The sequence below is a fragment of the Poeciliopsis prolifica genome, unplaced genomic scaffold (assembly GCF_027474105.1).
Source record: "Poeciliopsis prolifica strain line A6 unplaced genomic scaffold, Auburn_PproV2 SCAFFOLD088, whole genome shotgun sequence".
Classification (NCBI taxonomy): domain Eukaryota; kingdom Metazoa; phylum Chordata; class Actinopteri; order Cyprinodontiformes; family Poeciliidae; genus Poeciliopsis; species Poeciliopsis prolifica.
In genome coordinates, this window is record NW_026562463.1 from 406,963 (window position 1) to 419,748 (window position 12,786).

General features: G+C 35.2%; 1 protein-coding gene across 1 annotated transcript in view; it reads left to right on the top strand.

The window, feature by feature from the left end:
- Window positions 1-12,786, top strand: part of LOC129353343 (protocadherin-15-like) — a 204,991-nt gene that overhangs the window by 89,295 nt on the left and 102,910 nt on the right. The window contains exons 11-13 of the mRNA XM_055022626.1: window positions 2,553-2,665; window positions 6,698-6,904; window positions 9,657-9,791. Coding sequence (XP_054878601.1) covers window positions 2,553-2,665; window positions 6,698-6,904; window positions 9,657-9,791 — 455 coding nt within the window. The remainder of the gene's footprint in view (window positions 1-2,552; window positions 2,666-6,697; window positions 6,905-9,656; window positions 9,792-12,786) is intronic.

Genomic DNA, 12,786 nt, shown 5'->3' on the forward strand with positions numbered 1-12,786 from the left:
TTTTGTCCAAATTGCCTGGAGAATAACAGGGAATGATCAGATCTCTGATTGCATTGTCTCTCTTCCTGGGTTTCTTGATTTAAAGAGGTGACAAAAGCAAAGGAGGTGGATTAGCAGTGCTTACAAACTGGCCACCAGAGATCCTTCCTGGATCCACAACTCTTTGCAGATACTTGAATGATATGAGTAACAATAACATTTAATATTCCTCCTGAATTGATATGATATATTTTTAAATAATTTAAATAACATTGTTGGCGCAGTCATTGAAATGTTACAGTCAATACATATCTATAATGGAAATAAATTACAAGGCTCTTGAGATGATAAACAGCAGTTCACATTAAGACTAGAGAGAGAATGTTTTGGTTAACATGTTGGAATTAGAAATAAATGTAACTGCAATATGAGAAATCTCAGACTTTCTAACAGACTTTGAGAAAGGACAAAATAAATCAGCTTCTACTTTGTAGTGCCTACAATTTATAATTCAAAAGATCATTTATTTTTCTGGTCAATTACAAAAACTAATATTTAAATTAAATGTTGCTTTAGTTCCATCACAACACACTGAAGCGTGAGAATAAAATGCTCTTTGGACTGAAAAACTAACACTCGGAATTCTGTATAAGCCTGATGGTAACATTACATAACACTTACATCCCATTAAACCCATTTTGTGTGTTGACTGTACATATTGATTTTTGCTGCATTTCTCACTTCTTCCTTCGCTGAACATAAGAGAAAAGTTAAAGTATGTTTTTCTTTTTGATTCTGAAAACAAGTAGTCAGTCATTGTGAAATTATGTAAGTTTGATAACCTTACATAATTTCTAAATACTGTCAATATCACTGTTACTGTTATTATTGTAGACTTAATTGTAATAAAATGATTTTGCATTACACCCGCCCACACATCCTCCACCTCCATTTTGAAAACGGGATGGGTTAGATGGGCCTCTGTGCCAGGTCATACTTAAATCTAAAGGGAAAACAGTGAGGTCTGCATTACAAATGGAAAGTTTAAAGGTATTCTCATAAATTTACTAATCTATGAATGTATAAACAACAACAAAATCACTTTCTAAAGAAGCGGTTCAATTCAGTTCAATAAAAAATATTTTGTTAATCCTAAAGGGAAATTAAATATGTTATCCTGTCATCCAAATTTCACCTTCTGTAGCAGTCAGTGTTACTGCAGGTCTGACAGCACTCTGTTTTTGTACAGTTACTTGAAGAGGATTGTCCATAATGTCCTTTATTTTCTGAAAAATCCTTTTTCACACAATCATCTCCAGAAGTTTTATTTTTCAGCTTAATCCTGATCCCACATAAGAAGGTAACAGTCCAGGCATCAATATATCTGTCTGGGCTGATATTGCCCAGACAGCTATCAGCCCAGATCTGCAACATTCAAAATTAATACAACAAATAGTCTGTAGGGGTCACTTGAAGAGATATTGACGTGATCTAAACTCTGGCAGATTTGGAGAAATGTGATACAGCATAGAGGGGACATACTGCTAAGTTAAAACGTGTCTCACTGTTGACCTTTTACATTAAGAAACTGGGTTTCCAGTTAAATCCTGGGGGGTTTTAACAGAGTATTGTTAAACAATGTACATATTTTTGCAACTCTTAATGTGCTACATTTATGTCCTAAGAAATTAGTTCAGTTTTTTTTTGTTTTGTTTTGTTTTGTTTGTTTTGCTGTATGTTCAAAATGTCCCTTTTAAAGTGGAAAAGGTTTTGCAACTATTTCTCATGGACTACTTTGTTAGATCACATAAGGCTGGATTATTTAACAGGCTGTTTACACTTTTGAGATCAGCTTTATTACAATTTATCTGCTGCTTAGTTTGCAAACAAACACTTGGAGGCTGATAGGTTTTGTTAGATAATCCGCCTTATCTGAACAGAAAGACCTTGCAATCTAATCTTCTCAAGATGTTTATTGTAAATATGTAATTAAGTGATTTAAGACAAAAAAATACAAGAAGTAAAACACTTACTGTAGAGAATGTACTTGCTCAGGCTAAAGTACAAACGCTCCACACCAACATAATTTAAATATTTTTAAATACTCCAATACATTACTTTTGAAATGGTCAGGATAAGATTTTTGTTCTACATTTCTTTTACGAAAACTGTAACAAAGGCAAGGAAAACAGCATGCATCTGAGAACCCAGTCCGCCCAAATCAATGTGTGCTAAAAAAAAGAAGTAACACACATTCATAGAGATACACAGGAGGGATATAATTGTGCACATGTGGCTGTGTTGGTTCTCTTCTTATGAGAACTTGATTTCCCCACAGAACAATGCCGCATTCAAAGCGTCATATATGAATGTGAGCTGTGCGGGCTCATCCCCTCCCATCGAAGGCCGAGATGAGAGAACGGGGAGGATTAGTCATGCCACCCTCCCTCCCTCACTCACTCACTCCTTCCTTCACTTTCCCCCATGACACTCCAAACATACATATATTTTCTCCACCTCTCCTTTCTCACTCACTGATGTTCTAATTTTTGTTTGCTCTTTTATTTCCCCAGGCAAACCAGCATCCTATACAGAATATTTCAGCTTAAACAGAACCACAGCAGAACTCATGCTGCTTAAACCCATTGACAGGGAACTCCACCGCAGATTTGATCTGGTTATCAAGGTAAGAACATCACCCTTGCCACAGATTGCCTTTCTAAAGTTTTCCTTTTCCTTCCAAAAGCACCAAACATCCTTGGGCTTAACATTCATATTCTAATACCTTTCAGTCCCAAAATATGCTCAACTTTTTAATAAACAACTCTTACTCAGCTTATTTTCATACTATAATTTTCTCATTAGATTATTTGTCTGACAAAAAGTAGATAGACATGAACATCTTAATTTGCATCATCAAATTTATTCTGATTTGATAAGTTTGTCTTTTTTGTTTGTTTGTTGAGCCTGTGATGGAAATAAACCACAAAATATTGATGGACTTCTTATCTGTTAAAGCTTCAAATGAAGTTTGTATTCAGTAATATTCTTCTGCTAGAATCAAAGTCAAGATTTTAGACCAAGTCTGTTGGGATAACACCCTAACTAATATCTGAAGGGAACAAAAAAAGAGGGATTCCAGAAGGAATTCAAACAGCCCTGCTTTTTACCCTCTTCATAGTCTTGCTAAATAATTTCAAGCTGAGGAATCAAAAAAAAAAAAAAATTAAATATGCGCTTAGCAGAGGGCTTTTAAAATTTCCTGATTTTCATTGTATTGCATTTTGTATTTCTTAATTGACTTCTGCAGTCTCAGTGTGTCTCAGGATGAAGATACAGAATTTTTCCCTGTAAGCATTAATTGTACTATAATAAATCACTTCCTTTGCTGGTTAAAATTATCAGAGAACACAGAGCACAAGATGTGACAAAGAATACAAAACATCCTCATAACTAATTCCTCATTAATCAGTTTAGTTCTTTACAGGCTGGAAGACCCTGTGTTACACGGGTTCTAATGTATTTCTTGTTTACTACTACTTCTTTAAAGTTTGTTTCTTTATCTTAATTAATATATTTCTTCTCTTTGTGGTGTTATGAAAGAGTACAAAGTGTCTTTGCAGTGTAGTATCTCTGTACAAGGCAGATTTCTTCCAAGTGAGACAAATGAAGAGTTTGACTTTCAAACTCAACAAGTTGGTCAAATGCATCCTGTTCACTTTCTGGATGACTGAATTGTTTTTCAGTGTTCTTAAATTAAATTACAGATTGTTTTGTAATGCTCAGAGATATGCTTATAAATCTTAGAATTCATTCAATAAATCAACGTAAGCTGGGATGCTAATAATTTGATATGAAACCGTCTATATCTCGTTTTTCTATTACTGAGATGCTCCAAATTTTGCTCTGCCTTGACCTGACAGTAACCCTTCAGTAGTTAATTAAAATTTTGTAATATTCGGATCAGACACAATGTTAACTTGTCTAATTAAGAGTGTTCATCAGTAAAAAAAGGGTTTTTTTCCAGTCAAACAAAAGGAAATGAGAACTGAGTCTGTTTTTTCTGAAAATGAACATGAGCTGCACTCTCCAAATATATTGCTGAAAGAATATTTATCCTTAACTTTAAAATTTCCAGGAGTTTTCCAGCATGTTAGAGCTCAAACATAATTGCAGTCTTAATATTTTCCAAACACGTCTGAATCTGTTGTGTTTTTAAAACAGCTTTTAACATTACCGTGTCACTGATTTTAAAAATGATGTTCCTTCATTCACGACTTCCATTCTAAAGAGTGTTGTTCGTGGTCGTGTAAGTAGTTGATTAAGGAGTGTATATTTTCACAACTAGGTGACAGTTCACCAATCCATCACAGTAATTATATACAGTAATTTTTTATAACAACTAAAGGTAACAAAATTACCGTATTATGTTATGAAATAGCACCATGTGCTTGGAAAATATACAATAACGTCCCTTTAGCAAAAGTTGTCTTGTTTAATGGCAGCCTTAACATAAAAAGAGAATTGAAAGCCCTGCTGGGATTTGCATTAGGATTCCAATTTCACATGAAAAATGTTTCTTTTTGCCTCCTAGATTTCACATATATCACTCTATAAATATGTCTCCCAAAAAACAGAGGACAAGGGACACACTTGGAAAGGATTAACAGCTTAGTTCATAAATGTATCCCATTTACTAAATTGCAGAATACAAACAAAACATGGTCTATAAATACTATATCTGCTAGAGGCAACTTAATGGTGTCTTTAATCCAAACACAATATATAATATTTGTAAAAATATGTATTTGTTATGTCTTCCTGAGGTTCTAGAGGAGCTTTGCAAAGCCACCAGACTGTGCAGAAGTTCAAGCACTGGAAAGTAGTCTAGCTGTGCCAATTATTTCAGCTATAGATCAAAAATCAGCCAGGCTTGTTTAAATGTCTTTAAACAAATAACAGTTATCTGGTGGGCATTGAGCCCAGAATAGAGTGAAAGTGCCCCTGTTGAATAAAGTCAGGATGGGGATTTTGTGTAGGCTGAACAGCGAAGGATTCCTACCAATTTGTTGTAAATCACTCCATCTATCCGTAGTTACAAATAAAATGGGCTAAACTAGTTTAAACTAGTTGAATAATAAAAATTAATTCTTGAAAGAAGCAAAGCATGACAGTATGACATAAAACCTGGCTTTTCAGTTTTATTTAGTCATGGAACTATGTATATATTCTATTTTACATTAAAAATCAACAAAGTAATTATGATTGATTGAAACTGTTGTTGTCATTACAAAGGATGTAATATTGTGTTATATTGTAACTATGAGTAATTTGTGGTATTCGGAGGATTAAAAATCTTACTAAATAACTGTAAACAGAAAACATAAAAGCAGTTTTCTGCTTAGGGGTGAGATGGGAGTAATTTATGTTGTTTTCACATCTCTGCTAAAATGCAAATTTTTGTGACGTAAAGAAGAGATAAAGATAAATAAGTTGTGCAATGTCAAGTTTGATGAATAAGAACCTTCAGCTTGCTACCAAAAGTCTCATAGTTTTCTGCCAGCGTTTGCTGGTGATTGGGATATTTCATAATTTCCTCAACTTTGACTGAAATCCCAGTTTCCCACCAACCTCATTTCATGCATGTGTGTTTTGTACTTTGAAGAGATACCAAATGGAGGTAAACTTTTGGAAATCTCCTTGACCAGTTCCTGCACATTTGTTCTTTTCTTACTTTACAAAGTCTTACTGTTACATTATCGTTTTTGTTTGTTTTTCATTTGTGTCGCACAGGTAATATGCTACTTAAAGCAGCAACAAGTTCTGAAATAATGAACTGGTTACATCACAAGGCCATTAATCTGAACCAGTGTGTGGACAATATTTCTATCCACTATGTCACACAAATTTATGACTCCTTAACATTACCCTACTTTACATTTTTGCTTCAGTCATAAATGCTGTACCATATTGAAAGCACTACAACTTCCTTCATCAACACATCAGATTGATAGGAAAAAAAAAAAAAAAACATTGGCCCTGAAAATATAATTTCCATCTGAGCATAAAAGAAAACATTTCAAGTTTGAAATGCTTTCTAATATCACAGAGAGTACCCAGAGTACTCATCTTATAAATATTTCAGCTTTGACTGAAAGGATTAAAACAGATACCAATTCAGACAGAAGGTTTGATGATCTCCTGTTTTCCTGCTGTGTTGATGTTAGCCTTTTTAGATTGGTTTTAAAGTATCTAAGGGATGCAAATTGCGTCAGGAGACCAAAGAACTCAAAAAAGACAGCATTTTCAGATTTGTTTTTTGCGGTAAATGGGTTGAATATTATGATCATGGGCGGACCGAGGAAAACGTTAAGTTTTAATGAGACTAACAGCTCCAAAGTAAAAAAGTTTTACCTTTTATACATTTTGTTCAAACTTCTCTCTTTGTACTGGCTTTATAAGAAAAAATCCAAAGCCATTAATTTGCATACTTTGTTTATAAAATGACAATGACACAAGTATTTACTCTACTTAAAAAAAGTTGTGATTTTATACGGCTTACTCATTAATTCCTTATTAAAGTACATCTCAGGTTAATGTATTCTTGCTCCTTAAAAATGTGCAGGCGTGATGGATTGCACTGCATTTGGGTTTCCTAATTGGTCTGTGCAGGAAGTCTGCAACAAGACAAAACTGTTACATTCTGCCCTGTCTCTAGGCGGAGCAGGATAATGGTCACCCCCTGCCAGCGTTCGCCAACCTTCAAATCGAAGTTCTGGATGAGAACAACCAAGCACCGTACTTCTTGGAGTCTGGCTACCACGGATACATCAGTGAAGCTTCACCAGTCGGCACCACTGTCGCCATCAACGTCACTCTATCGACTCCCCTCACTATAATAGCTTTGGATAATGACGTGGAGGAGGTAAGCATATTCTTTAGATCTGCAAACCTCTAACAATACATTATTTATGATTATGGCACAGTCTTCTAAGCTCTTGAATTTTCTTACATTTTGGTACAACAAACATTTATCATTTTGAAGTTCATGATCATGGCCTTCAATGTACAGCTGTTTTTATATTGAGATTAAAGTGTGCACAGGGCATCTCTCTCTGTTGATAAGTGACTTCAAACAGATTGCTTTACTAAATTGCTTGTATTGCATTTTATTTAGGGGAGTTGGTAAAGAAGGATCAATGGATGCTACACTCAAGATTCTGCTTTTAATATGATCATATGTTAAAAATCTGCTGTTCATAATACATTGCACTATATATATTTTCTGAAGAGTTAATTGTACAGTTTGTTTTTCATGCTTTTGTTGTAGCTGAAACCCAATCAGATGCCTGTAGGTATCATTTGAGTTGTGTGTTAACTTTATTTCCTTTCTCTTAATTTTCAACTAGCAATGTGGACAAGGACACCTAACATTTACTTAAAATTTTAATATTCATTAAACAATGTCCATGGTGTTTTACTGTACATATGGTGTGCTTCTAGATATCATATTGATCACCTGACTGAAACCTGTGCAGTGAGATCTAGCAGATCCTTTGTAACTTCTATGCAAGCTAAAAAGAATACTAATTTGAAATAGTGAGAAAAATGTAAGTAAGATAATAAAACTTGTTTATGTTAGTTCAACAGAGTCTAAGCCAGAATCTACAGTCAAAATTACAATTTTGCTGTTCTTGTTTTAAAAGGCCCTTTGGCTCTTTGCTTCCCTTATGGCTCAAAGCTAAATTACTCCCTTGGGCAATGGTATATAATAACATAAGCATATATAATAACATGTTGAAAGCATTTTCATGCAGGCATGAGAATGACTCTAACATATATTAAGTGCCCACCTCTTTCCTGCTTTTCTCCCCACTGAATCTCAGCTTTGTGCTTTGCTTGCAGTGTTTGAAGTGCCCTATCTAAAGTGCCAGTGAATCTGACAGTAAAACCGTTTGGCTCTTTAAATTACCTCCCAGTAATAATTGAGATTTTACAGTGCCGCAATATTGTTATCGCCGACGCATCCCCGACAGCTGAGTTTGTTTAAGATGTAGTGAAGACATTTTGACAAAAACAAGCTTTGGTTCTTTGCTATCTAAAGGTCTCCCCCCAGCAGGGATTGGTGTTTAGGGAGGATAATGTGTCGGGGTGTGATTTTTAGTTTAAGGCAATTGCTAAATGAGTGGTTATTTTTAGAATTCCTAAATGAGCACCAACAATGATGATTCGTCCCAATAGCTTTTATGCTCTGTCTATCATTTTTGTTTATGTTCTTGCATGCTAATGTGCGTTCCTGTGTGTTACTGTTTAAATGTGTGTATGGATGTGTGTGTTCATGCTTATTTATGGCTCAATATCTAAAACAGCAACATCGACTAGATTATCAAGCCCCCTACCCTGCTGAGCCAGCCTTATCTGGAATGAGAAGAGCTCTCTCTCTTGCTCGCTTTCACCCTCTCTCTCTTTCTAACACAGAAACACATACACTCATATATAAGCACACAAACAAGAGATGGTTGTTTGGAAATGCCAGAGCAGGCCATAGATGAGAATTACCTCTTCATCACTGAGTCTACCGTGCATTTGCAGACATTTACAATTTGCTGTTAGGAAAGTTTTAATGTCTGGAAATTCAGCATTTTCTGTCAAAGCCAAATGCTCTTTTTTTTTTTTTTTTTTTTTGCTTTGGTTAATCTTAGTCATTTTTCCTGCAGATGTTCTTGTTCTTAGGTAGGGCATTGACCTTTGTTCCGAAAGACTTTCATTCGCACAATATAGAACACCTGCGGATTTCTTAAGTTATTTAAAGCTTGACTTCCAACAAACTTGCCTCTGCTCCCTCCGCAAGTGTGCTGTCATGTTGCATTTCATAATTAAATTTAGAAGAAGCCACGGTGTGCATCAAAGCACATACTGTAAAAGTTTTAGAAAAGTCTCAGTTATTATCAGGTTGTCAATTTCACACAGCAGGACACGATCTACACAAATATTGTGGGTGTTCTTCTAGAAAATTAGGCAGTAACCTTAAATTAAGGCGGTACTTATTACAGGATTTCATGTCTAGAGTGACCAGATTAGATTTAACCAGTCCTAGTTTTTCTGATTTCTAACCAGAGGTGATCAGTTACATCTCAGAATCTAAACAACATAAAATAACCGTTTAGTTTAGGGCTATTCTAAAGATTTGAAGCAGATGACTTTAGCAATGGTAAACCAGCAAAATCATTCAAACTTTATCAGGCTTGTTTTTTTTCCTACAGAGCAGCAAAGATTCTGCCAGATAAAGGATTTAAAAGGGGTTCCTCAGTGCCAACCTGTTAAGCAGTTTTTATTACCTAATTATACCAACCTAACATAACTCAAGAACTACTTCTTACTTCAAAATTAGTTGTAGACATAGATACATCAAAGTGTTTAGCCTTAAACACTCACCCTCTTCTCAAGGACACATTGTTAGTTTGAATTTGCTTTACATGGGAGTGAACAACTCCCAGCCACTTGATATCAACAGACTTCTCTTCAACAAGATCTTGTGGCAAAATCTCATGCTTCAACATTTTGCATGTTTTCTTAAACTTCTGTCAAGGATCTATCAAGTTTAAATAAGTCTCTATGAGTTCCTTGTTGTGTGATATACCTTCATTGTGTGAAATATCTCTTTGTATCTTTTACAGGCCCGGGATCCACAGCTGCAGTTTTCTCTGGACAGTTATTCTCATGTTTTTTCTATATCAGCTACTGGAATAAGAAGATATCTCACACTGTTGCAGCCTGTAGACAGAGAAACACAAGACTCCTATACATTCACGGTAAGACACAGGCTCAATGTGTGTGTGTTATTGTACACAGGACAAATACTTGCATCAGGGGAAGTAGGGAGAGAAAACTTGCAGTGTTGAAAAGGCAGTTTTATCCGAAAGAATATTGGAACTGGAAGTAAAATTAGGAGGGAGTTGGGCAAAATTGCAGAGCAATGGCAAAAAAAGAAGGTGGGTAGACAAAGAGGATAATCATTTTACAAACCATTAAAGAAAGAGTTGCAGAAAAGCACAGTGTGGAAAAAAAATCATTAGGATTCAAGTGTTGCGAAGGAGGAGGTTGCACAGAACACAAGCAATACATTTAACATAAAGGGAGGAGTGAGAGAAGAACAAGAATGACAAAAAGAAAAATGCTGCATTAACTCTGCTTTGTGCCTTTGTTTTTATGAAGCATAATCCAGAAAACATTCCCCTCCTCTGCTTTGTGTGCCCGTCTTAGCAAATAAGTTGACATTAATATATTTTAGCCTGTTTATCACTTGCTTATGAATTCAACAGCAAAAACATTCCCTTTGTGACAGTCAAAAACAAACCTTTATGCTAAAACATACTCTGTAAAAACATTTTAAGTTTGGGTCCAGCTTTTGAAGGATGGGTAAAGATATGACCCAGATTTCACATAAGTAAACCAGGGCCAGGTCTAAAATGTTAGAATTTTTTTGTACAGACCTAAAACATGAGATTGGACAAAGTTATTTAAATACACTGTAAAATTTATCTGGTTTAAGGAATTGATAAGTTTTTGCTATCATCTGTTAGACCAAAATAATTGGGGTATGTCTCAAATCAAATGTGAAATAATTTGAGGGTCATCCCAGAGGATTTATTTTGTGGAGTCTAATGAAAGTCGTTCAGAATTTTTTGACATAGGATTCTGTTGAAAGGTTTTTACCTCTTAATATTTTATCTCTCATGAAGAATGTCTTCAGTTTATACTGGTAAAGCATACTTTACCAGCAAAGGACTTAACAGCATGGAATGAGCAGTCCAGTTCCAAACAAAAAGGCAAAAATGGTAGAGATGGTAATTGAAGAACTTGATTTTTATTTACCCGAAAACATAAAAGATTTGAATTTAGAAAAGAGGCCTTTGAAAAGAGGTCAGCCAAAAATAACTTGACTCAAAGTGCATAAAGAAATGGTGTTTGGGGTAGGCTCAAGTTCATGACCAGGTGGTTGCCATGAAGACTTTGGGTGTTTGCATTGTGGTGGAGTTATCCATGTTCCCCTATTCCTGAGGTATCAAGAGATTCCATTGCAGCTCCAATCCAGAGCCGTTTCATCTCTCAGAATCTAAAGATATCATCCAAAGGATTCATTATAGAGGACTTGAGTCATTTACAATAATATCCAATGTATTCTGCAATATACAATAAGGAGAGAACACATTTAGCCCATTTCCATTTGAAGTATATTTTTCATGTTGGAAGATCGTTGCTTTATACCATGACCATATTTCTGGTCGAGAAAATATGTCTTAATAGAAGGGAAATTGCTGCAAGAGTTATCTGCTGTAGGACCAATATTGAGGGGCCATAAACCACCAACAGAACTCAATTTCAAATCATCAACACTCCCTCCCTTTAAGCATAGAATACAATAATTATGCTCTTGTTGAAATAGCGTAGCAGCATCTTCTTGCTGGGTCATATGCCAGACAAGACAGACCCTGCATAAGACTTTTTTATTGTGTATACTTATCTCCATTAGTTTCTCGCTGCCTTCCCCTCCTGTTGTTTTTTGTTTTCTTCCATTCATTGTATCTGATAAGTGCATTCAACTTCAATGTGATTTTATTGGCCTAGCACCGAGAGGCCATCCTTTGCCAAGCAAAACATCTTAATAGGAGGGCATCATCGTATACAGTAAAACGCTGATTCTTCATCTGGCTGTAATCTGCTGATTCCACTCTGACAACAGAGACAGTGTGTGTTTTTGTGTGAAGTTGTGAAACTAAATACATAGCTCAATGTGCCCTTGAGTGTGCATTCAGCAATTTGGAAGTTAAAGACGAAAAAGCAGAAGGTCTGGAGTATTGATTGAAAGTCAGAGGTATACTGTAATTATTATGAAAGCCTTGGAGAAGAAATTAAACTCTGACTGGAAGAAAGAGAGTGCCATGAGACACGGAGAGCCATATTCATCAGAAAGGAGTCAATCAGCTTCTTGGCAGATGAGCCTGTGAAGAAGATTGGTATCAGTAAAGACCATTATTTTTTTGTTGATACTTGCAGATAGAGATTCATAAAACATAGGGAAAATAACATGTATGGCAATGAGGATCAAATAAAGTAAATACAATGAAAAAGGGGTTCTAAACATTGTGATAGAGATTTTAACTTGCTGCATCAGCAAAATGTGCAGCATGAATCCTTTACAAGTGTTAAGCCACAAGGTGATTTTACAGATGAGCAATTTTTGGCACATAGTTTCTTGTTCATTTCTGAGTGCTTCAGTTTTGACAAAAGATTAGGGTTCACAGGTGTCATAAATGTGTTCAAATTCAGTAAATTGAAATGATAAATGGTTTTGTTTGGCAAGATGAAAAAAATATAAAATCCAATTTAAGAAGGATATAAATTGATGTATTCAAAGAAACAGAATAAGGGAATCTGAATAAATGAAGATCAATTGTGCAAACATCTATCGCTTTCAGTCAAATGAGGCAGATTTTTCAGACTGGTGTCGTTCCACCAGGAGAAACAAAAGCTGTCTGAATGACTCAATAAATCCAATTTACAGCTGCCAGTTTAGCGAAAACAAGCACGTCAAAACAACTTCTGAAATAATCTTAGTGGTGTCAGCATTAGCACACTACAATACAAGAGATATAGTACATATTTTAGTGACTTATTAAATAAACTCATCAGTTGATTGTTTCTTTTTTCTGCTCTTCAAGAAAAAACACAGTTTACAGGCCTTTAAAATAGAATATTTACTAAAGTGAGGATTATTTTTCCTAAGTCTATTCTTTAGAAGCAAGA